Raw genomic sequence first — 25,295 nt, 5'->3', positions numbered from 1 at the left:
AAAATGACAGGCACACACCGAATCTCTTGCTTTTTGTTAATTTCAATCCTCTTACTATTGTCTTGTCATCAGATTATACAGGCAGCGCGGTAGAGATCCCGATATCTTACCTGACGATGGCGTGACTTCTCCTCGTGGCTTGCTGAATGATGAAACTGAAAGGGTCAAGAGCAGCGAATCTCGCGGCGCCTCAGCTAGGCATGTCGAGGTGGCAGAATTAGAGATGCTCCTAGAGGCATACTCTGTGCAAGTTGATGGCACGCTCAACAAGCTATCTACAGTATGAATCTCATGCTTTCTCTCTGATGACAACTAAATTTTCTTATGATATCATGTACCCATAAAGAGACACTGAACAACCTTTTCGCCGTGAGATTAATAGCTTAATTCGTTAGTTCTCTTTTGATATTTTCTGATCTTAAAGCTGAAAGAGTCGACAGCTTAAAGAGTATGTCGACAACACAGAGGACTACCTGAACATAATTTTGGACGACAAACAAAACAATCTTCTGCAGATGGGAGTGCTGATAACAACCGCTGTTCTGGTGATCAGCCCGCACATAGTCGTTGTCAGCGTAATGGGCATCAACATCAGTATCTCGCTTTGGCATCCCCCAAATCAGTCCCAAGGAAGACTTCCTATGGACCGTCAGCTTGTGCACCAGCGGGACCATCTTACTATGTGTCAGCGTAGTTGCGTGGTACAAATACAAAGGATTGCTATATTGGGCATGTAGAAATTTAATATCTCCCGAAAATACACAAAATGTATAGGATTGGCTTAGGTGGACACCCTCCAAGGACATTGTGCTATGACTACTGCAAAACTGTAATTCTGCACTTGTAGCTCATGTAATCTTGAAGCATATTGACACAAGCAGAGATGATTCCCAGTAAAATGAAGTAGAAACGAGAAGAATATATAAAGAGATTCTACTGCATTGATTATCAATTTTGTAAAATGAGACAGAATTTGGCCAGAGATTAAGGACCAATGCATGTTGACAGAGAACTGGTTACATGGAAGCTAGTATGAGCCCTTTGGCATGCCCTACATGCGTATTCTTGAGGTGTTCCTCGATGGAAATATCATAAAAGAATGAGCAGAAGCAAGAAACGAACAGTACGCAGAAAACAATGATTTGTGTTCCCAAGAAACTATATAGAGAAGAAATATGACCCCGACATGGATATCCTCGTCTTCAATTCTGCCATTGACACTGAGTACATATGATCGATATAATGATGCCCATTGCCTTCCCAAATACTCACAAACAGTTCACTTAAAAAAATCAGTGCAACATTTTCTGCAGACAAGAACTTGATAGAGGCCATCCTTTGAAAGAGTCGAGCAAAAAGAGAATGAGGATGCCTAATAAATCAAAAGCTGCTACAAGAATTTCACCATTAATCTGAGTCCATGTCCTGGGAAGGATGATTATCAGGAGGATTTTTCGTTCTAAAATCATTGACAGCTTTCTCAAATGTGCCCCTTATGTGTTGACACATCAGCATTAGACCTTGGCACGCATCTTTCAATACATCTCTTGCTGGATCATCTGAGAAACACCACGTTAAAGATTCAAACAGAGTAGAGTACATGAAAAGCCACCCTGGAGATCACCCGAGAAGAAATGCTAAATGACCAACAGCTCCATTGGTTACACAAGGTGGGGGAAGATGAATGCGAGAAACAAAAGCTAGGCCTAATGCCTGGGAAAGGGAGGCCTCTACTTGTCAGGGCAATCCTCTCCAATCTTCTGTGGAAGAAGTTTCATGGCATTAAGGTGCTAAGTTAAAACAGAGAGTTGGTCAAATTTTGAATGACTTAAACAGTACTGGGTATGGCAACATGTATTCAAGATTCCATTAAGTGCTGTGCGGATTCCATGAGCTCATCAACCATTTTTTGACAAAATCCGGCAACACTTTATCCTTATTTCCTGGTCTACCAATCCATAAAAAGGTAACAAAACCAACGACAATTTCACACTATAATATGATGTTTAGAAGCAAAGCAAGGCATTACAACTACATCACATCTCTTAGGCTTGACATAGCATAAAATACCTGTCGTTTGAACTCTAACATTAACCCGGGCTTCCGAAGGATGAGGAATGCTGTAACCACAAAATATAACCCGTGGACTGCAGAATAGACACAACGCGCATTAAAACTATATGGAATCTAAACTTACCAAAAACAGGCAAGCTGCAAATTAGTAAGAATAGAAAAAAATCAACAAGACTGAAGTCTACTAAAAGATCCAACTAAATTCTACACCGTGGAGAAAAGGGAAATTATAACAGAAATGTTCCAGTTAGTAGGTTACATAACATTTTTCCAGTTATATTACTCCTAACGAACAAGATGAGTAACTAAGGCATTATTCACAGGTTCTACCCAATGAAAAGAAAAGGTAGGAAATAACCTTCATTTTGACAGAAAAAAGAACATTGAGGATGTGATAATGATAGGTCAAAACTCAAAACCAAATAAACTACCCAATTAAAATTCTTCCTTTTAGTAAGTTTACTGCTTAATAACATCCCTGCTCCTGATGTTTAACACTTGCATGTTGATATTGACCAAAACGATTAATGGATAGATGATCCTACTATGTAAAGATCTGACAAATAGCACCAAGTACAGTAATGTAGTACTGACTCTTGATTCGAGGTAAATCTGAGGGCATTTGCAAGTGTATGATCCTCCTCAGCAAGAGAAAATGTGGCATTCCGTTGATCTCCAAAGGATGCGTGTTCCATTAGTAACAACTACTGCACAAGCAAGATATTCCAAAAAGTTGATAAAAAATATCACTAACCCTGCTCAGAGACATGCCACAGAGAGAGAGAGAGAGAGAGAGAGAGAGAGAGAGAGAGAGAGAGAGAGAGAGAGAGAGAGAGAGAGAGATTTCATAATTTACAGATAGGAGATTATCTTCATATAAAGATTCATCTACTATGACCCCGAAGAGAAATACTACTTTCCTCAGAACAGCAATTCTTCGAAGAAATATTTTCTACCACAGTTAATATCCTCCAAAAGTCAATAAACATAAGCTGCCGAGCTTGAATTCAGCAACAGACTCAATTACAACGACCGATTTGTTTTACTCACTCTTCAGTAAAACTTAACTCACAAGACCACAGTCAACTTATCAGAAAGACACAACTCGCCGCACTTGACCTGCTCAGCAATCAAAGCACTCACTTATCTCCCTTCCACACGGCTCACCTGCTGCACACCACACTCATCCCACTCATCCTCTCCCAATCTTTTGATCTCAGTCTCGGTGACAACTGCCGCCTCACTCTGGCCTGATCTTTCCTAGTAAATGGCCTACTTATTTGACGAAAAATCAGGACACTAACAAATCAATATGGAGAGAGAGAGAGAGAGAGAGAGAGAGAGAGACAGATGGTACATTTGTTTCACGGAAAGCTCAAGATTTGGAAAACATTTTCCGAAAAAATGATCATCCGTATTGCTTACGGAAATAAATAAACGAAATTTTTTTCCATCATCTACGAAAATAGTTAGGCATAAATAGTTATCGATAATGAAAAACTTTCCGTTCACCAATTTTTCTAAGCCATATATCCAATTACTTTTCGGAAATCTTGAATTTTTCCGAGAAACAAACGCACCCAGAAATTTGTCACGAGTTGGAGTGGCGTTTATCATTCAACATGAAATGGGTCTCGAATTCTTTTTTCCAAATATAAAGATAAAAATCTTCAATAAAAAGACCAAGATTCGAATAAACAGAAAACGCAACATGTAACTCGTTCCTCATTCAGCTTTTAGACCACACACACGAACAGAAGGAAAAACGCAGAGGAGCGTGAGAGGATCCCCTTCACAAATTGAGTCAGCACAGTCGATTTTTTCACGAATTCCCACCTACCCACTTCGCTAACAATCCTACTACGACCAAGATTCGAGTAGTCAGCCGCATGAACGAAGAAAAAAATACAAACTTTCGCAAACGAACGGCGATTTCGCCGAGAGATAAGACCCTCCCGCGGAGCTAAACGGCAATGCTCGAGAGGGCCAAGGAACTAAACTGTGCAAAAGAGAGAGGGACACGGAGACGTGTAGAGACGGGGAGCGACCTGAAGAGCGACGGACGATCGACGACGGCGGACGGCGGCGAGCTGGGGAGACCACCGTGGCGGTGGCCGCGCGAGGGAGGGGGAAGTGAGGGCGTGGAGCGCGTGACGGAAATAGGACAAGGGGTTTTTATGATTTGGACAAAATTTATACCATACGGCATATAGATGGAAATTACATCAATTTGCATAATATATGAGAAAAAAAAACAGTTAATATCACGAATAATCCCAAACCAGTTCATCCGTGATAAATTTATCCAAAATAAATTTTTTAACCACAAAAAGGCCCACACCGGTACACATATGATAATTTGCTGAGTTGGATAACATGTGACAGTTGATGAGTGTACGATTTACCCTCCATTTGTTACATGTGTATCAGTTTAGGATTTTTCGTGGTATTAATCCAATTTAACGAAAACTAACAAAAATTAATTTTATAACAAGTGTATTAATTTGTGATTTTTTGTGGTAAAAAATTAGTTTGGGATAAATTTATTACAGGTATAACAGTTTTGGGTTTTTCGTGATATTAACCAAAAAAATAATTACATAAATACAAATATAACCATCTAAATGACAAACTTATGGAAAATATTATAAATATTTAATAATGGGATTATGCTAATCTCTCTGCTTATGTAATGAGATATTAAGAGAGTATCATGTTTATACATAAATAATAAGATGAATAATAATAGGCATATTCCGTCGTAAATTGACTAATGAAAATATGTGAAATAAGTACATGATTTAGTGTATGATCCGGTGCACCAATACTCTAAGTGCGTTTGTTTGTCCTATTTTTAGTTGAAAGTATCAAAATGTCATACAAATTTAAAATTCATGAAAGATATATGACAATTTGTGTATAAGATTTTGAGTATTTTACTTTAACAAATATCAAATGTGTGTCTTAAATTTTTTTTTTTTTAAAAACATGAACGGGATACAGTAATCCTCAATGAATAGAAAGCATTTTCATGTGTATGCATGATGGGTTTGAGACAACTGACCTCGTCCCAAACTCATAACAGGTTTTGATATAAGATCCCAAATTCGCCTCATCAAAGTTATCGAGTTCTTATTGGGTATCCATAACCCGCGATATTATTATTTTAGTAAACATATATATCACATTATATACATAATAAATTGTGTCAAATTTGCAAAAACAATAATTTATCCAAAACTCATGCACTGTGAAATTCAATTAGAAAACCTACAAAGTAGAAAAATACATCCAAGACTGAAAAAGCTTCAAGACCAACAATCTCAAAAATCCAAAATTGAACAATCCTAAAATGAGATCTCACGACGGTGGTTGTCACTGAAAAAATTCGATATTATCTTTAGAGATCGACAAAATTACATAAGTAAATTTAAGTATTTAGTGAATGTAAAAGACGTCCTAAACTTAAAAGGATTACGATAATAATGTACATATGCTAAATAACTTATGAGATAAGTGCATTGGAAATCCTAAAACTTATCACGAAAGTGCAATTAAGTCTTAAAACTTTCAAAAAGTGTAATCAAATATTAAAACTTGTCAAATTGATGCAATCAAGTCCTAAAACTTATCAAGTTAGTGCAATCAAATCCTAAAAATTATTAATATTTTTTGTTTGTCAAGTTGGATAAAATTAATGGAAGGAGTTAATTGTACTAAATTGACAAGTTTTAAGATTTTGAAAATTTTAGGACTTAATTTTGATTTCGTGATAAGTTTTAGAACTTGATTGCACTATTTGAAAATTTTAGGACTTGCTCACACTTTCGTGACAAGTTTTAGAATTTCTAGCACACTTATCCCATAGCCTAAAGTTTTTAAAAGAAATAAGGTCATTTTAATCATTATAGTATATCAAGCCAGGTATCGTAAAATTTCAAGCCTGTCTCAAACTTTATGGGGTTTTTTACGGTTCATTCCATACCTGTCCGCCATTTGAAACCATTCTCATCTCATTGTTACTAGTTACTACAATATATTGGGATTGAGTGGATAAGAACAGCAAGTGTGTCACGACTTCGTATAACGCTTACTTGAGTGCCATAACGTTTTTTTGTTTACTTAAGTGCCATTGACGATTTACCTCACCGAAAAACCCGATGTAGATGATAGTCGTCCTCATGGCTTCGCCGGCGCTGACATAGATAATTTTTAAATTTTTTTGATTTAATATTATTATTTTTATTTTCTTTTGTTTTGTTTTTTTTATTTTACCAGCGAGGGTCACCGAGGTCTCACCCAGACCGGGCAAGGGTCACCTTGCCCGCGGCTGGTGGGGCCGTGAAATCCCTAGCCCAAATCTGGCATGGCCATAGTGGCCTCGGCAGTTGCAAATGGTCACGCGAAGGCCCTCGCCATATTTGGGCTGGGGCCTTCATGACCTTGCCAGCCATGGGCAAGGCGACCCTTGCCCAGATCCAGCGAGGCTGCCATTGCCCTAGGCAAGGCTTTCACGTCCCCACTGGTCACTGGCATAGGCATTTGCGGCCTCCTTGACCGCGGGCAAGGTGGCCCTTGCTTGCGGTTGTGAAGGCCCTCACTTGCGGCAGTCGATGGCCTCGCATAGGGCCTTTGCGCCCCACCGACCGATGGTGAGGTGGCCCTCACATAGTTTGGATGAGCCCTTCATGGCCGGCGAGGATGGTCAATACAAAAAAAAAAAGCAAAGAAAAAAAAGGAAAAGAAAAATAAAAAATTCTAAATTGTAAAAAAAAAGTAAAAAAATCTACATGGCAATGAAAAGTTAAGTAAAAAATCATGTAAGACGATTTGCCGAAAATAACACTCAAATGATCGATTTTACTTCGATGTGACTAGGGATGTGGAAAATAGATCACCCAAACCAGGAACCGCTCGGACCGGACCGAACCGGCCGATTGGATCCGGTTCCCGAGAGTGTCGATCTGGTTCCCTGTTCCTAAAAGTAGAACCGGTGTCCGGTCAGTAACTAGACAAACTACATACAATTTTTTTTTTCTTCAAAAAATTAGTAAAATGTGAACTAAACCCTAAGTGACGTACGTTTTTTGGTTCGTCCTTTTAATTTGAGGATCATTACTGATGTTTGATCATTCATGATTGCAAAATAATCCTTATCTTTCAATGATTGATGGATTTAGTTTATTGTTTTCGATTTGCAATTTATAAATCCGTTTTTTAATTTTTATTTATCGTAAAAGATATATGAGCACATTGTTAAGATTCTTTTACTCAGATATTTTTCTAAAAAACGTAATAGGAAATACGAAGATATGGCATCAAGTAGTGTGAAAAAAAGAGTGATCAATTTCATTGGATCAGACCACCCGATTCTACTTTAGAATCGGATTGGATCGAGAATTGATCACCCCTGAATAGAAAATTTAAGTCAGAAAAAAAGAGTGGACATTTTACGAAACTTACGTCACTCGTGTTCAATTTCCTCGGACCGAACCGTGCTTTACTCCGCATCCTGTAACCCAGTTCTGGTCCAAAAAAAAATGGTCGAGCCTTTCGTAAGTGATCTTGAACTACTTCATGGAGGGAAAAGGGCGAATCGATTTTCATGGAAGACGAAGGTTACATGCGTCATTGTTCTGTGTGAGCTCGCGAGCGTCGCTCAAGTGTAAGTCCATCAAATTCGTCTCTCGTTATCTCGACCGTTTCTCTCGTCATCAGTAGAACATCTCCGCCGAGGCTGCTGTTGGGCAGCTAGCAGGGGTTGCTTCATAGTTCTGCTGTGTAGACTGTGCACAGAGGCTGATCGAGTTGCTGATTTGCTGTGATGGTTAGCTCTCTCTCTGATAACCCATCACCCTCTTTTTCTCCCACAAGAATTCCTTGCTTTAATGTGGCCGAAACTAGTGGAAAAAAAAATGTATTGGGTCTTGCCATCTTAGTTCGCAAAGAAGTCGTTCAGATATCCCGAAGATGTAGCTGTGTTAACATGGTGGGATCACTGAAGGAAAGGAATAATTCGCGGGCTAGGCCAGCTATGACTTCATATTAGGAAATGTAACGGCATGAAAAATGAATTCCTAATCATCCCAATTGATGATTTGTCTGTAGTGTCGTTCTTCATGTCAAATGGTAATTTAGATGAAGACCCCTAAAAGGGTAAGGAATGATGGAGTCAATCCAATCAGGACATAAAAAGTGAAGTTCATGCGGATGGTCACATACTTGCTCTGTATGTCATATGGCTTTGAAAGAGCTGGATGTATTTGTAATTGACATGGAATGAGCCGTACACATGTTGCACGACTTCAGCCAGATTCAGGGGTAGCTCAATTGATTGACCCATCTGCCTGTGACTTCATGTGTGATTAGATACTATGCTTATTTGGTGTATCTTCTTGTCTGCATACTATGTTTCATCCTATCCAGTGCATTACGACACAAGGTATACTCAGAATTGTTATACTGGCTTGAATTTTCAATTTGAAGCAGTTTTTCTTATTTGCTTCTTGGCTGTGCGAGGCTGCTCGGTTGTGTACATATGGTTGCAAATTGATCTATGGAAGTAGTGTACATTTTGTCACAAAAGGAAGCTGAACGAACTTTCCGATACGTGCTCTTCTTTCCGAATCTCTTCATTCTTTGTGTTTGTATGTCACATAGCAATAGAGAGGTCCATCCTTTCTGACCCATTCTCGTACACATAATGTGTGGATTTTGAACTACAATTGCAAATTTTTAAATTGCTCAGAAACTGCAGAGGTCACACTTTTGGAAGAACAGCAGCGATCAGGACTATAATTAGAGTAGATTTGGCAATGCAAACCTTTTAACATATGTCGGTAGAACAAAGAGGACAACTTAGCCAATGATGGTGAATACCTTTGGGCATGTTGTCTTGCCTTTGTTATTTATTGACATGTTTTCATTTACATAGATAAAGTGTTTGTGCAACGGTTCTGAGTTTTAGACGTGACATACCATATCTTGAGGTCTTATTGCTGGGTATACTAGTTTGTTGTTTGAAGAGAACTCAACACTTGTAGAAGCTTGAGCTTTTTAACTGACTGCTAGCTTTCGACACAATACGGCTGATAACCATCCACGGTCCGAACTTGTGCTAATGCAGTTGCAATCTGGTTCACAGTCAGATCTGTTGTGAGAAAGAAATGGCCTTGATTGAAAATATGTTCTTCAAAATAATTGAGTTGGAAATCTACCCCAGATTGGTTGCTTCTAGAGGGGCTTCTTTACTCTGAGGCTGTGGCTGGCTTAGCTGGAGGTTTGAAGGTGCAAACAAGTCAAGTACTATGGTCGTAGTTGATGGTTCATGAGGATATTGATTAGCTTGATTCACATCCCTTGCTGTATAAACCTGTGGATTAAGAAATTTGTCAGTAAAATAAAAGATGAGTAATTGATTGATTGTGGTTTCTATAGATGTAAACTTGTCATCTGAACTAATACCTTCTTTCTCAATGCATTATTTTCCTGAAGGAAGGGACTTATCTTCTTATGCAGCTCCATGTTTTCCTGATGCATCACGTTTCCCTGTAATGAATTAAGCTTATGTGAGTCACTTGATAGTTGATAACCATATTATTGGAATGAAGTCGCCAGGTTTGTGAAAACCTTTAGGTTCAGCTCTTTTATCTCGCCAGAGAAAATTTGCTCCTGCAGAGAAAGAATTACCAGAATTATTCCTCGCATATATTTAGATAGTGGTGTCTTTTCCTGGATTTGGTGGTAATACAGAAACAATGTTTGACAGTTTGAGGCAGACATTCAGCTATTACCTTTTTGGCACGGATGCCCTTTAGGCTCATCTCCAGTCGGTTTTCTAGATTTTGCAGATCTTTGACATTGAGGCCAGAGAGTTGTTCTCCCATCAACTGCCTGTGTGAGTCAGATTGAAGAGAAAATATCATGCTTCGACTCGAGAGCTTATCAATTTCCTGCTACATTTTGAAGATCATATGTCTCTAGATACTTGACATTCTGATAGCATATCATATCAAGAGGCATCCCGCACTCTTTCCAATTATTTAGTTAAGTGAATGTACATTCTTCTAATGTATAATTTGCCTCATTTTCAAATCTAGAAGTTGTCATGACGAGTTGCTTTAGCAATTCTGAAAGGACTTTACTGATTATATCAACGAAATTAGTCTATTTTAAAGTCTTGGACACAGTGTAGCTTCCCAAGATAGTACAAACTCAAGGAAGCCTTCTGGATTTCTTTTTGCTGGCAGCTCAGCCAAAATAACCGAGAAAGTATACCCCAAATGTGATAGTTTCTGGATTTCTTTGTCCTAGCAGCTCATCCAAAATAACTAGAAGTATACCCCTAATGTGATAGTTTCAAAATGTATTCCTGAATTCATTGTCCCCTCTGCCAATAAAATACTTGTTGGGCCTAATCCACAAACACGTTCTTCATGGACTAAGAAGATCTATTTGGTCGCAACAAATAATACTTTATGCCACTTCTGCCAGGACATTAGTAGCTCTCTTGAATCATTTACATATCATGTAGATAGAATATGCTTGGCTGAGTGATTATGCTAAATGATTATAAGAGAAGTTGTTGTCTTCTTTGATTATGAAGTAATTACTGTGTTGCACTATCTACTGTAGGTTTCATCTGCTCAACACAAATATTCTCAGTGCATATATTGAGAAGAGGACATATATATCTTGTTCTCTCCTCGGACATGGATAAGTTGTGCATGTATTTTCCTTGACTAGACATCACATGGGGTTAAACCTTTGGCTGTACATTACAAACAACGGACAACTTTTTGCACTAAGTGGAGTTAATTATATGAATCTTTGACACCATGGCAATTTGTACTTTGTAAATGGATTCTTGATATTCCTCAATCTACAAGATGATAATTTTAACAGATGCTAACAGTTGGAACAGAAATTTTAATTCAGGTAAGCATGCTAAGTATCATTTAGTGATATAATTGGAAGACTCCTCAATCCTTTTGGAAGTCCACATCTACTTCATTCATGTACATTTCTCCAAAAACTCATGACCAAGTGGAAAAGTACTGTACCTGTGGCGCTCTTGCAGGTGCTGCAGCTGTTGTCTTAAGCTTGCGACCTCTCTTTGGCAATGCTGGGAACATCAGAGAAGTAGAATGACAGAAAAGTTTATGAATGGGAAGGCATTAGTGTGGTGCATGTTTTACAATGGGAAAGTTCTCAAAGTGTTACATGGATTTCAATGGCGATAATGACTGATAGGACTGATGGAACGGATAATCCTAAGACTGAGTAGACTAGTACAATTGCAGGCAGGGTTTATAAGGTAAGAACCTGCATATGATCTTTTTCTAATGGATGCTTTCTGGATTTTTTACTCAAAAGTACATGTTTTGGGAATTCTATTAGAGGTGGTGAAGTATTATGTAAGCATACAGAAGTGACTTTACTTCTTTGAGTGCTGATTAAATTAACTATAATAGTTTCAACCGATTGAATTTGTTGTTTGATCAGTGAAGCATTCGTAGAAAGTAGGGTTCCCAAAGCAAGTAAACTGGAAAAATGTGCAACCATGCAAATAATAGTTGGAATAGACTAGCTGTTGATCATGTTGTAGATTATAATATGTGTTGCAATGTTTCAAAAACCTGTTAATAGTGTCACACAATCAAATATTTAAAAGCTCAAACTTTACAATGTTTCATAGTTCTATGCACATGAACCTTGCTGGTGCAACCTGCGAGTGCACTTGCACTGCGCTCGTCCACATGGATTTTGTTCGTAGAAATGCACTCATGAACCGGTCCACCAGCTCATGAGTCTAATCACTCTGTTTTTGAATTAGCTCATGCACAGGATTATGCATCATCTCAAATGAGGCAACATGTGCCTTGCTCAACCAACCGCGAGACAGCCCATAGTTGCCGGCTCACAACCCTTTTGGAGTGCACATGGCCTTCCCCAACACTTAAACACCCCAAGTCCCGCATAGAGTAGGAGAGGGATGTTGAGTGCTCGATATATACGTAGCCGCCAACTCCGAAAGGTCACCGCCACCTTGAGTTCTCCTTTTGTTGGGGCTTAGCTCACGTGGTTTGGGCCAGGTTGTAACAAAGGATATCAAAGTAATGCATCGGCCAAAGTGCAGGATTTATCATATATTTTTTATATGGTTTTGGGCTTAATGGGTTGAACTCTATGGGTGACAATGATATTGGCATTATTGCTACACGAGGGGGATGAGATTGTAAGACCATAGGTCGTAGACAGAGTGAGAGAGAGATTGCACTGATACATAATTAGCAGCCTACCCTTGTGGTCACAACCAATTTGAGTAACTCTTTCAAGGATTTGGCTCATGTAGTTCCTGCCGAATTGTTACAAATAGTCCATGCATTAAGGGTGTGAGATTTTGTGGGACCATTGCCAACTGTTTTAAAAGCTTAAGCTTTTAGATGAAGGTGTGGTTTAATAATTAATTATTCTAACACTCCCCTCACGCTTAGTCTGGTCTTTTTGCTAGTACTAAGTGTGGACATATATAATTAGGGAGGCAAATGGAGCTTGGAAAGATAACTTGGGACCTACAACTCTAATATCACGTGAGATTTTGTAGGACTACTGCCAATTGCTTTAAAAGCTTAAGCTTTCACACCAAGGCGTTTTCTCATATTTAATTATCCTGACAAGGGGACTTGTGCACCATCGGCTTGCTGCCCTCATACCCATGCTTTACTCTGTCAAGCACATCCCTGCCCGCCCATGAGTAAGGTAGCACAGCCTTCTCTTTTGTACCAATGAGTCATTGCCCATGCCATGCTTCAATCTTGACAACCTGTCTGCTTGCCAATCTCATGTCCTTAGACTTGCAGAACATGCTCTAGCAGCAACGCCTTCCTCTTAAGCATGTCCCAACACGTCATAGCACGGTTCATGTAGTGACCTAATCCGGTCCCCATGTGGTCCAAACCCAAGCCCCCAAAAGGATTATTAAAAAGGTGGCCGTTGGAGGTGGCTCATGTCCTTAAGAATCAAGCAATAAGTCCTCTTCCATCAGACGTGAGATCAGAGCATCACAAACTTCCTAGTTTATGACACTGATGTCCTTCTCAATGTCGGCTCTTTAACCAAACACCACAATAATAATGTAGGATTCTACAGGTGCCTTGTAGGTTTAAGAGGCGACTCCTACCATGTAATACTTTGTTCCAAACAGTATCCAGAGGTGGCTCTTATGGCGTAGCACTGTCTTACATGCTCCTTAGTTCACACACTTCCTGCTAGTGCGTTGCTTGATACCATTTTATAACGAGCTAGTCCGGTCCACACGGATCAAGCTCCCAAAACAAGTACTTAGGTAGTGGCCTATGGGGTTGGCTAAAATCAAGGCATTACAGCTCAAGGTCCAATTCCTGTGCCAACATTTGTACCACATGCTCAAAGGTCTAATTGATAGTATAGAGATAGAGATGAATATATTTGGAGGAAGTTGGGTATGACCTCAATCAAAGGTAAAATGAGGAGAGCTCATTCAAGGTTATCTGGAAATGTGAAACAATGGTCTTCTGATCCTCCAGCAAGAAGATGTGAGTACATGATGGATATGTAGTTTAATAACAGCAAGAGAAAACCCGTAAGGACATGGGAGAAACAATAAGGAGAAAGTTAGAGTACTTAAACCTTACATAAGACTCAGGTCAAGAGAGTGCACAATGACAGATGAAACAAAGCCGACCACACTTAGTGGGAGAAGACCTAGTTTTTGACATTGTTGTTGCTAGTTCTCCACTTTTACAAAGGAATGACAACACTAGTATTTGAACTTTTGTCTGTTTCACAACCGAGTACCTAAATGTTATTTTTTTTGTTGAATCAAGTACCTCAACTTTTCAAATGTGAGTCGATCTGAGACCTCCTTTTATTAAATGGTCGTCTCTTGTAATTTTACTGACGTGGCTCGTTTACTTAGCAAAACTTAAGCCCAATTGGTATCTGCTCAATTATGCCACTTCCATTTAGGTGTTGAGTGATGAGGAGAGAGAGTATTGACTTGGACGATCTTGGCAATTCAATGACTGTTGACATGATATCATTTGAAGAGGCCAACATCATATGCCAATGCAGACAATTAATGGCTATTTGCCAGCATTAGTGTCCAATTTGGTATTTTCTGTCTGCAATTTTAACAAAGGCCTCACATTGATCCACATTTGAGAAGTTGAGGTATTTGATTAAACGTTAAAAGATTTAGGTACTTGATCGTAAAATAGGCAAAAGTTCACGTACATGCGCAGTCATTACCCCTTTTATATATGCTATTGCTACTAATATGTCCTTGGCACTTAATGACCCCAGTTGAATTGCAATTGCAATAGAATGATTGCTTCAGCTACTGCACAATGACCCGATAATCCTCTCACTTACGTTTGCATTAGTTTTATGCACGCATAATTTGATTGTAGGAAAGGATAGATGATAAGGTGGGTTAGCATTTCTTTACTTTAGTCTCTTTAGCTCATTGATTGAGAGTATTGATATTCTCAAACCTGGGATCATGAGCAACATTTTCTCTGAATCTTCATGAATTCCCTGTTTCCAGATGATTGCTTGAACCCAAAGAATTTTGTTTCTCCTTGATGCCAGGTAAAAGAGAACCATTCTTCAGTCAAATTTTGCTTATCCCTTCAACTTGTTGAGGCACAAGAGGCTTCTTTGCATCTTTGCCATACTTTTTCTGAACTTCTGACTTGACTCTGCAAATGCAAAGGCAAGGACATTAGCGCTACTTAGCCAGTTGCAAGTGGGATAATCTAAAAAGTGAGTGATACATCTTTGGGTGGTAAGGCGGTTAGTTGCCAGAACCTTTCCCTCTCACTCATCTTTCGTACGACTTTGAGGTGCTGATGCTTTGTACATTTGGTCAAATTAGAGAAGCAGGTCATTGTTGCCCATTTATGTATTTAAAAGCAACTTCCATTGTCATTGATGTTATGTCATACCTCTGTTATGTAAATCTTTTCCTTTGTTACATACCTAGTTGGTCAATAGAGTGATCTAGTAAGCTTGTAAAACTTTGGAAACTTCACCTGGATTTATCAAGTTAATAATATTGAGAATGATTTGGATATTATTAAGCCCATATTAGTTAAAATCAGAGGTTCTTAATGAGGAGTTCCTCTGTCAGAGAGGTTCTTTGTAGCTTTGATGCCATTTCCCAAAAAGTTACCTTGCCCACTTCCTTGGTTGTTCTTGTAGGTGTCATTCTGTGCTTTGCATCTGAATATGCGCACAGGATTTAGCTGACAATTTTTGGGAACTTCATATAATGGCAGCCTTTCTCAAGAATGAAGAGCTTTGAATTGTAAGGTTACATATAATGACTTTCTCCCAAATATCCTTCCTTTGTTCATGAGAAGCTGCTTATTTGAGGAAAACGCTAGACTTACATCCCATGAGAGATCTTGTTTGAGCGACAAGTTACACTTGGATTACATCAAAGGAGGAGCTTCTTTCATTAGCCAGTCCCTCTTTAGTCAATGGGAACTTTACTTTCGAACATAAAGCAAAGGCTTGTTTCCATCTCCTAAAGACTTAGCCGCTGGTTCTCTCATTGTCACATAGCATATTTGCTTGATGGAGTATAAATCACCGTCTATACAACTATTGACAGCTAATTGGCCAATCGATACACATTGGCTTCCCTCGCTTAATCCATTGAAGTCTTCCATTACTAGACTTCAAAGGAAAGGGTCTTCCACATTCTATGATAACCCCTGCTACACTGCTCTTGCAGTCTATCTTTTGTGTAATTTTCTTGTCCGTCATCTATGCTTCGAGGCTTTGGTTAGACATTAAGTCTCGAAGCCTTGAATTATGGACTTGTCACCATTATGCATGAATTGGTTGATGAAGAATCCTGTGTGAAGTTTCTTAGCTTGAATAATGACTTTCAAGTGAGTTAATCGAATTCCCTCTTCCACTCAAACAATCAGACTCTATGTTTATTAAAAAGGACTAGGGTTAAAAAAATTCTGATCATCACCATTAAAATAAATATTAATACGGTGAAAAACTTATGTAAACAGCAAAAGCAGATTGAGATGTTACTTGGTAGTATACTGTGGTTAACCCAATTTAAACAACAACAATATGTTTAGATTGTGTGGAACTAGTTTTAGGACCTGGACTGTCATATCTCCAATCCTTGCGGCAAGTGCCATTTTTCAGCTACATTAGTTACTACGTTCTTAGAAGAAAAGTTTTATTTTGAACTGAATCTCGCAAAATCTCTGTTGCCACTTTCTGGGATAGGCAAAGTTTTGTATGCAGCTAATCTTTAATTCTAGTGCTAAAGCATGTTCACATTAGTTACTGTATTGTTCATGCATGTTTTGCTAGCTCAAATGATAAAGAGAAACATTTTGACGGTGAAGTGGAGTATTATGCAGGTGCAGTTTTACAGCTAGGATACGCAAATATTAATGGAATGACCAAGATTTCACAGGATGCTGATGCCATTTTAGTGTAAAATGAGTTTTTTAAAAGCGAAAGACATCTCAAGTTTCTGTGCAAATTTTGTAGCAAAAAGAGGTAGTCGTTTCAGATTCTTGCCTTGATTTCTGAAGCTGGATTAAGTAGTTGGTGGCCTTCCCCCCTTAACTCCTCGTAACGTTCTAGCACTGACTGCATACTGCGAAATTGAAGTTTATTGATAGAGATTGACTACTATTTTTCATTGTTATAGTACTATACGTGGTATTACTTCCAGAATTGTAAATTGAATGAACAAACAAGTTAAGGTACATCTGCATGGTGCAAATGCGTAAGTGCCCTAATGTCAACCCCAAATCCTCGTCAACCTTTGAAATATCCACTGAAAGTTGATACCGTTACTACTCAAATCACCATTGAAGTGTGTGAGACCTAGCGGATTTTCCCTCTGGTTGTACCCATTGAGATCCATCATCTCAGGTCATCGTACGACTTTTTTGGATATTTAAATTTCAAGAAGAAGATTACTGGCAAACATGCAAAGTGGAGTCCATTTTTGGATTAATTTAACGTTTCATAGAATTTCAAATCGGGAGAATCTAATGTATGAACAGACGTGTTGAGCTACCCCTATTGTTAAGTATGTTGAGCATTAGTGTTATGAGCTTTGAACAGCTAAAAATTGAGTATTACATTGATCCTAATTGCCACAAGAAGCAGCAAGTGTGGAAGTTTTGGCTTCCGGTTGCATGGTGGTCATCTATTTGAAAATAATCAGCTATGCAGTCCAGAATGTTCTTTATATGAACAGATTGTTTGAGAATCTTAGGAGGACATTTTAACAGGGATAAGACCAAGAAACTGACGGCCGATTGTCATTTCAACCGAGAATGTACCAAGACCTGAGAAAATTGGTGAGTGTATTTGTCTTCTCAGATTGGCAAGGGGAACTCAAAGAACAAAGGTTAATACCTGCATTCAGCAACACCAGAAGAACCTTTGATTCATTTGATAAGGATAATTTCAACTTAGGACTTCCATAGCCAACGAATGGTATGTGTCTCATTCTTGTTGCAGTGGATTGGTTGTTAACAAAATGGCATGCTTCATTCCCTGTTCGAAGTCATCTGATGCAACGGACGCCGTTAGTTTTTCCTTTTCAGAAGTTGTGAGGCCATTGTTGGACTTTCTCATCTTTAAAAATATGGTTAGACAGAAATGGTTAACAGAAGCTCCGGTGACATGACAAAATATCTTACTGGGAAGATGAGGAGTTGGGATTTTGGCATTTCTCAGGCGTACTTTGCCTAAAAATAAGTGAATGGAAGCGTGAAGAAGACCCCATTTGGGGCATATATGTAGGTCGAATCCGCAACATTTGCTTGTTCTTGTTCCATTTTCACAAAGAGGCTAGAACAAACGATGATGATAAGGCTTTTGCAGAACATATTCAAAGGGTTTTTATGAGGAGGTAATAGCAGAACTGAAGGCTAACAATAGAACGTATTGGATGAAGGAATTTCAGGAGGGAGACTCGGTACATGTTCATTTGAAGCGTGAGAGGTTTCCTAAGGGTGATCACGACGGATTCAAGTCCACGAAGTTCGAACCTTCTCAAGTGTCGAAGAAAACCTTACTTATATCGAAGAGGTACTATTCAGGTTACAGATTAGCCTAACTATAATGTTTCTGACTACCATGGTTTTGAGGGGATTGACAGAAAGGTTGCTGCAGTTGAAGATCAAGTTAGTCAACTGCTGAAGAATCTTACAGACGCCGTTGAAGATGTGTTAAATGTTGAAGGAGTGAGTTAGACAACTCTCATAGAGATTTTTGGTGAAATGGCTAGGGAAACCTACAAGTGAAAGCATTTGGATTTTTTTTTTAAACTTTCACCATCGAGCTTAATTTTTTTGGCCCATTTGATGCAGGATTATAATCAAATCCGGACCATCAAACGCAACCTAAGTGTCTTTTTTCTCGTTCAATCTTTTCTTAATTTGTTAGGATCATAGGCTCGTTATTATTTGTAATTGAGGGTTGAGATTGTCTTATGTCCACAATCTCGCATAAATAGGTCTTTTGAGTCAATTTCTCTTTAGTTTTTCTCTAAATCCCAGAATATGAAAAATGCTAATTGTATATGACAGACTATCATCAGATGTAATTTTCGACAACCCTTTATTTTCCTCTCCGATTGTCAATTTCCATGCTTCGATATTTAAGGCATATCTAGCTTATGCATAGGTGCAACTTCCTTGGATTTGAATATTGAACCACACCTTTAGTCTGAGTTTTTAGATTAGTCGATGGCAATGTAAATTGCAAAACAAGTCCCTACCTTCATTTCTTTTTTCAAACTTATCCCCACCTTTCGAATTTATCGAAATATATCATATTTTTTGAGATTGCATCAAATCTATCGATCCCACAAGTAAACTCCCTCGATCAAAAAGATATTTTACTCACATTTTTTACCCTTTCAGCACTAGATTGCCTTACCCTTTAAGGCTATGCTTTCATGAAAGAAAACCTAGTTTTGTAATCTTTCTTCATATAAAAATCAAATAAACATTTTCAATATATGAAAATGGCCGATCTAACGCCGGATTATCTTCTCCCATGTATTATGTCTTTTACTTTACTTTTTCTTTTTAGTTTGTTCAAAAACTTCCTATAATAGAGTTTACGGCCTTATTTAACGTAGTCCATAGAAAGTTTACGTTGTGCTTGTATAGCACGTTTCTAGATGCATTTCTGTTTCGGTGCAACGGAATTAATTTTTATTTATTTCCCATAGGATTTATTCATCGAAAATGATGATTATTGACATCTAACACATGGTACAACCATCTATATTTCTATTCTCATATGTTCATAGTACATATTCGATTTGAAACTAGTAAAATCTACTTATCCAAAGATAATCTTATCTTATTACGGTATTTAGACATTTTTCCATGAATCACGCATACATAATTTCTATCTCATACAGGAGATACTCTTACTCTCTTAAAGGGGAAAAATGTAAAACCAATTTCTACTCATCCGAAGCTCTTTAAATTGTTACAATCTTTTGGAACCTAAGTCCATAAAATTATGAATGAAAGTTTCGTCAATTCATATATCCTAATTTCATACAAAAGGCCAAACTAAACAACCAAAGAAAAAAATTAATGGGTAAAGCTAGCATATGGTCAAGCCACTTAACGCAATTACACGCGAAATTTACCCACTTTTATATTGATATATCTATTGAATCTATTATTATGGACTCAATTTATCTTCTATATTTATCTATAAAAGTTTTGTTATGACGTATCTTAGTCTTCGGATCGGATCCTATGACTTATATATTATCCAACAACGATTGATAGCACAAAACACTAACAACATGTGAATCTGTGAAGTTGTTTTGGAAATGACACTGACGAGTTTGTCATAGCCTTTTGAATTTGCTTGGTATTGGATGTTTTGTGCATTGAATTTCTTCTGTTCATGGCAATTTTCACTTGTGATAACGCTGGCACTGACATCATGAGATCAATGTTAGATGAATATGTGCATAACTACTAAACAGTTTTCACTGCCACTTTTACCATATATGGAGTTAAAGTTACTGTCAATGTTGATTTGCTTTTTAACGTACTTCATTTTACTTGTGGAAGCATTGCATCGTGGAGGGGTTTTCTTATTACCTATATACTATATTAACCTGATTTAGCAAATCATTAGAGTCAAATGTGAATTCTCCGGGGCGGACACCAAACTGAAGATTGAACTTGGTTTTATACAGAGTATGGATTCTTGTATAATTGAGGGAGTATCATGCTTTCAATCTGGAGAATTTTAGGGTTTCAACTTCCAAGAGAGTCTCTATTTAGACTTAGTCTAGAGATATTCAAAGAGAACAGAAACAGAGTCGGTGTTATATATATTGTCAGTGTAGTCATTTACATAATTTGTTGTCAATATATATTCATGTTTTGGTGAGGATCCATTTCAAGCATGTACTTTTAATATATCTTGGTTATCTTTGCAAGAAATTAATCTCGAAGAATTTGTATCTTTGAAATTTTGATTATAGTCATTTTGAAAGGAGCCAATTTTTCCCTAAACAATTTCTAGCCCACATCTATGATTGCTTCTTAAGACCTAATGAGAGCTGCCAAAATGGAGATACTAAGACAATTATAGGTCTATTGTATCAAATCAGCAAAACAAACAAATGAATATAAACCCAAATAAAGAGAAAAAAAAGTACAAAATTGAATTAGGAAAAAAAGAAACATCGCCCTCCTCTCAGACAATATATGCGAGAAGCATGCATATGTAAATGGAGAAGTGAGCAATACAAGGATCATGACATCAGAGGTTCCTCCAACTTTGGCTGATACTTATGCACATCAACACATGTTGTTATCACTAAAATATTTTCGGATCACCATTGCCAAAAACTCAAGAGATCAAAACCCAATATGATGTTGAAAAAGAACTGAAGCCAGTAGAAACTAGTCAATGACAAGCATTGTGCATAGCATAGAAGAGATTTGACTTTGAGGGAAGAAAGATGAGGAAGAGATCTAACCTAGAGCTCGCGAAATCGTAAAGCTTTCCGATGCCAGAGAAGATGATGACCCCCACCTCGGCATCGCAAAGTATGGAAAGCTCACTCGCCTTCTTGAGCAGCCCTTTTCTTCTCTTCGAGAATGTGACTTGCCTGCTCGTGGAGTCGTCGATTCTCCTCATCGTAATCTTTCCTCTTCCCATCTCTCACCACCTTTGCCTTCAAAACCTAGGGTTTCTCGCCCTCTTTATCCGTCAGATCTACGATTAAGCTCCAATCAAATCACCAATCTCTCATGAAACCACGCATCAAGAAACCTCACTTATTTCGCCACTAGAACAAGAGGAATGAAAGTCATGATTCTCGCTCAAGAATATTGCATATCAATTAAAAAGAAAATATACAAAAACAATCCATATCACATAAGTGTGAAATAGTGAGAGAGAGAGAGAGAGAGAGAGAGAGAGAGAGAGAGAGAGGAGCATAGCAAGAAGAAGAAGAAGAAGAAAGACGAGAATCCTACTTGCTGTAAGCCATGACCGAATGGACTGCAGAAACAAGGCTGAGTGTTTCTCTGGATGGCGTTTCTGATAAGAAAGGAACTCATGTTCTTTTTCCTGTCAAAGGCAAGTGAAACCTCGTATTTGAAGGGAAAAAAGAAAGAAAGAGGGGGAGCAGATTCTCTTCACCCAAGGAAGGGTCAGCTCTATTACCCAAGACATTAAAGATTAGGTCTCTACCACTCCAATGGATGCACACTCTCGCGAGTACGACCTTAACCAATACTCTCCTTCCCAAGACGCTCATCTGTCACTGACCACTGCCCAGTAAGCCTTCGAAGATGAGAGGCAGATCAGATGAGGACAGATGTCAGTCAAGCAAGGAGAGTACGGCTAGGTTTGTACTCGAGGGAAAAGACAGGAGTGCAAACCTCGTACTCTCGTACAGTTTGGCTCGAGATTCTTTGGGGGGCATGTGGACAGCGCCGTTATCTATCCACAATCGACCCCTTTTTATTTCGTACACCCCAAAAATAGAACTAAATTTTCACCAATGGTGATGATATACGCACTTCCAAAAACTTTTATTTTTCAGAAGAAGGGTACCGCTTGACAACAAGATTTGCACACTTATCGCTTGATTGACATTGTTTGGGACAATATTCTTTTCACTTAAAATATTCATTATATAAATGTTTTAAGAATTGAAATTGGCTCGGGGGTTCGGCCGAAAGGGGAGAAAAGAAATTATCTTGAGAGCGAGACCACTAATGCAATCCTTTTTTTCATCCTCCAATTTTGATTACTCGTGAGAATATTCTCTTCCACTTACATCATAAGCTTAAATGCAATTTCCGCGTCCGATGATCACCTTGGCGGCCTCCATCTCCACCATCTCCTTGATGGGCTCAATATTGCCCGAGTCTCCTATGTAATGGGAGACAGATAAGGCATCATCGCTGTTGAGTTCGCGTGACCACACCCGATGGCAAAGATAGAGATAGAGAAAGAGATCCGGTGCTCGAGCACCGGCCCTGGAGCGATGCACTGACCATGGTGATGATTGAATAGGCAAAGGTATCATCAATAATGTTGGGCCTCGGGTTAGCAGATAGAGGTCAAGAGTGTGTTGGGGGGAAAGGGTTAGTTTAACATGGTCAAGCACTAATAAGTTTGACATGACGTGAATTATTAATGCAGGATAGAGTGGGTGCTCTCTTTGTCGTAATAGAAAAGAATTTTTTTTAGTAACTTGTATATTTACCTAAAATGCAAGTATGTGATTTTTAATGATTCTCCTCCTTTTTATATGGTGGAGTCAATACTCAATAATGGCGTAGAGGTCAATGGTACTACTTTCATGGGCACTTCACCATTTTAGGATGAGAAAAGACATTTCCAAATACGCTTAGGGTGCGCATGAATACCATTCTGTGCCCGGGAACTATTTCTGAACAGAAATGATTTTTTTTATTCTGTGCCCAGAAATAATTTCTGTGCATTTGAAGGCGTTTGGTAAACTGTCCAAAATTTCTATTTCTGGAATAGAAAAGCGTTTGGTAACTACACACAAATTTCTTTTTATTAATAATATTTTAATAATATTTTGAATTGTTTAATTTTTTTTTCTTTTAACCCAGGCCATGGCCGGTCGCCGGCGGCCGGCCATAGCCCAGGGCCGGCGAGGGCGTCACGGCCCTCGCCGGCCGCCGGCGAAGGCGAGGGTCCCCCCTGCCGGTGAGGGCGAGGGCTGGACCCTCGCCGCCTGGGCGAGGTGGCTCGCCGTCGGTCATGGCGAGGCTCGGCCTCGCCTAGATCCGGCGAGGCCGAGCCTCCCGTCGCGACCCACGGCGAAGACGACCTCGCCGTGGGTCGCGACGGCGAGGTCGGCCTCGCCCGGATCGGCGAGGCCGAGCCTCGCCGTCGCGACCCACGGCGAAGCCAACCTCGTCGTGGGTCGCGACGGCGAGGCTCGGCCTCGCCCGGATCTGGCAAGGCCGAGCCTCGCCATGACCGACGGCGAGCCGCCTCGCCTAGGCGGCGAGGGTCCGGCCTCGCCCTCGCCGGCGGGGGACCCTCGCCTCCGCCGGCGGCGGCGAGGGCCGTGACGCCCTCGCCGGCCTTGGGCTGTGGCCGGCCGCCGGTCGTCTGCGACCGGCCACAACCCAAGAAGAGCAACACAAAAAGAAGAAAAGAAAAAAAAGAAAAAGAAGAAAAAAACTGATTCTCAAAATTGTGCCGAGAAACAAGAAGCAACTTTTTTTTACTTCTTGTTTCTCTTACAAAACTGTTTCTCGGCACAAATATTTGCAAAAATGTGCCCGGGAACAAAAAGTTTACCAAATGCATTTCTGTTCCCAAACTATTTCTGGAAACAAAAGAACAGAAATTTTCACTATTTGGCACGTTACCAAACGGGCCCTTAGAGAAATGATTAACTAACAGTCCTTAATCTACTACGAGAATAACAACATGATTTGGACCACAAAAATAAATAACAAATGATTACAAATTATTGTGGGATCCAGTCATTCAATAATTTGTGGCTCACAACGTACTGTTATTCTCATAGTGGTCCAAAGACCGTAATGCTAGCAGAGCCCATAAGCTTAGTACCCTTTGCTCACGTATCACTCCACGTCCTCAATTTTTAAAAGCTTCGATTTTAACTTAATGTGTGACAATAAATTTGTTGAGTTGAACATGTAAGGGTGTTAGACGAAAAAAAGTTCCAAATAAGAGAAGTGGTGCAATGTCGATAGTTAATATTTTTCTAGTTACCATATAACTCATTTGTTTAAGCTTGTGAATACGAGTAGGATCAATTATATATTGATGCAGTTGTGGAGGTGTGCGAGTGATGTTTTGAGTGATGTTTTGAGTGATGCTGAATGAAGTACAGATAGATAAGAGTGTACGGGAGAATGATTTGGATGGACAAATACAAATGCCAGATAGATGACGATCACCACCAAATCATAAATGACACACCACTAGCCAAGAATCAAGATTGGGAGACGAAGTTCACCACCAAGGCTTGATGTTCCCGCATAGATTTTTTATCGACTCGAACTTGAGCTTTTTCTAGGTAATTTTCTGAGTCAAGATGTCGATCTATGCCTCAGTACCCTGCGTATGGTAGCCAGATCTGATTTTGGATAGGAAAACAAATTATCTTATCCAGTGTTTGGTGACGTTTTCAAGACTGGATACATTCGGATAAAATGCCGGATAAGAAATCAGGCCTAGAGGGTGAGATAAATCCGGATTGTATATTAAATTTTAAAAATAACTAAAAAATTAATATTTTATCGTTTAATAGAGTCATAAAGTGATACATCGGATATTGCTTCACCGGCACCGCCTGCCCGAGGACCACCACCAAAATTACCGATCATTGTCACTTTCAACCACCACACGATCGCCGTCACCTCCGACCACGCCATTCATCAAGGGCGATCATGTTCCGACAAGTGAGGTGAAAAGGGGCCTAAAGACATCCTCGCATCGGGTTTTCATAGATCATCCTTTCCACCCCAATCACACATGTACTTCACGTTGAGCTCGACCTTTCACGCATGACTCATGAGCCAGCTGTTCACTTGTTGGTTGATGAAGAACAGCCAACACACCATTAGCTTCTTGGCGACCATGCTCACGAGCATTGAGTTCCA

The 25,295-nt window shown here is 39.2% G+C and overlaps 2 protein-coding genes across 4 annotated transcripts; both read right to left on the bottom strand.

Moving 5' to 3' along the window:
• Positions 1-1,163: 1,163 nt before the first annotated feature.
• LOC115684339 (uncharacterized) lies at positions 1,164-4,248 on the bottom strand. 3 transcript variants are annotated; one of them, XM_056303272.1, is made up of 5 exons: positions 4,122-4,169; positions 3,866-3,933; positions 2,668-2,782; positions 2,071-2,147; positions 1,164-1,559 (listed from the first exon to the last, which is right to left on the bottom strand). In XM_056303272.1, exons 3-5 carry the CDS (start codon positions 2,766-2,768, stop codon positions 1,408-1,410), a joined length of 330 nt encoding a protein of 109 aa, XP_056159247.1. In that variant the 5' UTR covers positions 2,769-2,782; positions 3,866-3,933; positions 4,122-4,169; the 3' UTR covers positions 1,164-1,407. The 3 variants fall into 3 exon arrangements, with proteins under 3 accessions (XP_056159247.1, XP_030464937.1, XP_056159248.1); XM_030609077.1 differs by lacking the exon at positions 3,866-3,933 and having other exon boundaries at positions 2,668-2,780; positions 4,122-4,248; XM_056303273.1 differs by lacking the exons at positions 3,866-3,933; positions 4,122-4,169 and having other exon boundaries at positions 2,664-2,783.
• Positions 4,249-8,939: 4,691 nt separating this feature from the next.
• On the bottom strand, positions 8,940-21,752 carry LOC115684338 (MADS-box transcription factor 23-like). The gene is made up of 9 exons (XM_030609076.2): positions 21,645-21,752; positions 21,143-21,381; positions 16,675-16,753; positions 11,136-11,197; positions 9,867-9,966; positions 9,703-9,744; positions 9,538-9,621; positions 9,291-9,445; positions 8,940-9,206 (listed from the first exon to the last, which is right to left on the bottom strand). Exons 2-9 carry the CDS (start codon positions 21,322-21,324, stop codon positions 9,191-9,193), a joined length of 720 nt encoding a protein of 239 aa, XP_030464936.1. The 5' UTR covers positions 21,325-21,381; positions 21,645-21,752; the 3' UTR covers positions 8,940-9,190.
• Positions 21,753-25,295: the final 3,543 nt, after the last annotated feature.

The sequence above is a fragment of the Syzygium oleosum genome, unplaced genomic scaffold (genome assembly GCF_021117445.2).
Source record: "Syzygium oleosum isolate NSW1041296 unplaced genomic scaffold, Sole_v2.1 Sole_v2.27, whole genome shotgun sequence".
NCBI classification, from domain to species: Eukaryota; Viridiplantae; Streptophyta; class Magnoliopsida; order Myrtales; family Myrtaceae; genus Syzygium; species Syzygium oleosum.
This window is presented reverse-complemented; position numbering and strand designations above follow the sequence as displayed.

Coding starts and splice junctions, on each gene's coding strand:
- LOC115684339 (XM_030609077.1), bottom strand. CDS start 2,768: ATGGAACACGCATCCTTTGGAGATCAACGGAATGCCACATTTTCTCTT. Junction 2,148..2,667: donor AGATTTACCTCGAATCAAGA/GTCAGTACTACA, acceptor TCTATTCTGCAG/TCCACGGGTTATATTTTGTG. Junction 1,560..2,070: donor TGTTAGAGTTCAAACGACAG/GTATTTTATGCT, acceptor GGTGTTTCTCAG/ATGATCCAGCAAGAGATGTA.
- LOC115684338 (XM_030609076.2), bottom strand. CDS start 21,324: ATGGGAAGAGGAAAGATTACGATGAGGAGAATCGACGACTCCACGAGC. Junction 11,198..16,674: donor ATCCAGCTTCAGAAATCAAG/GCAAGAATCTGA, acceptor TGATGTTCCCAG/CATTGCCAAAGAGAGGTCGC. Junction 9,967..11,135: donor CACCTGCAAGAGCGCCACAG/GTACAGTACTTT, acceptor TGACTCACACAG/GCAGTTGATGGGAGAACAAC.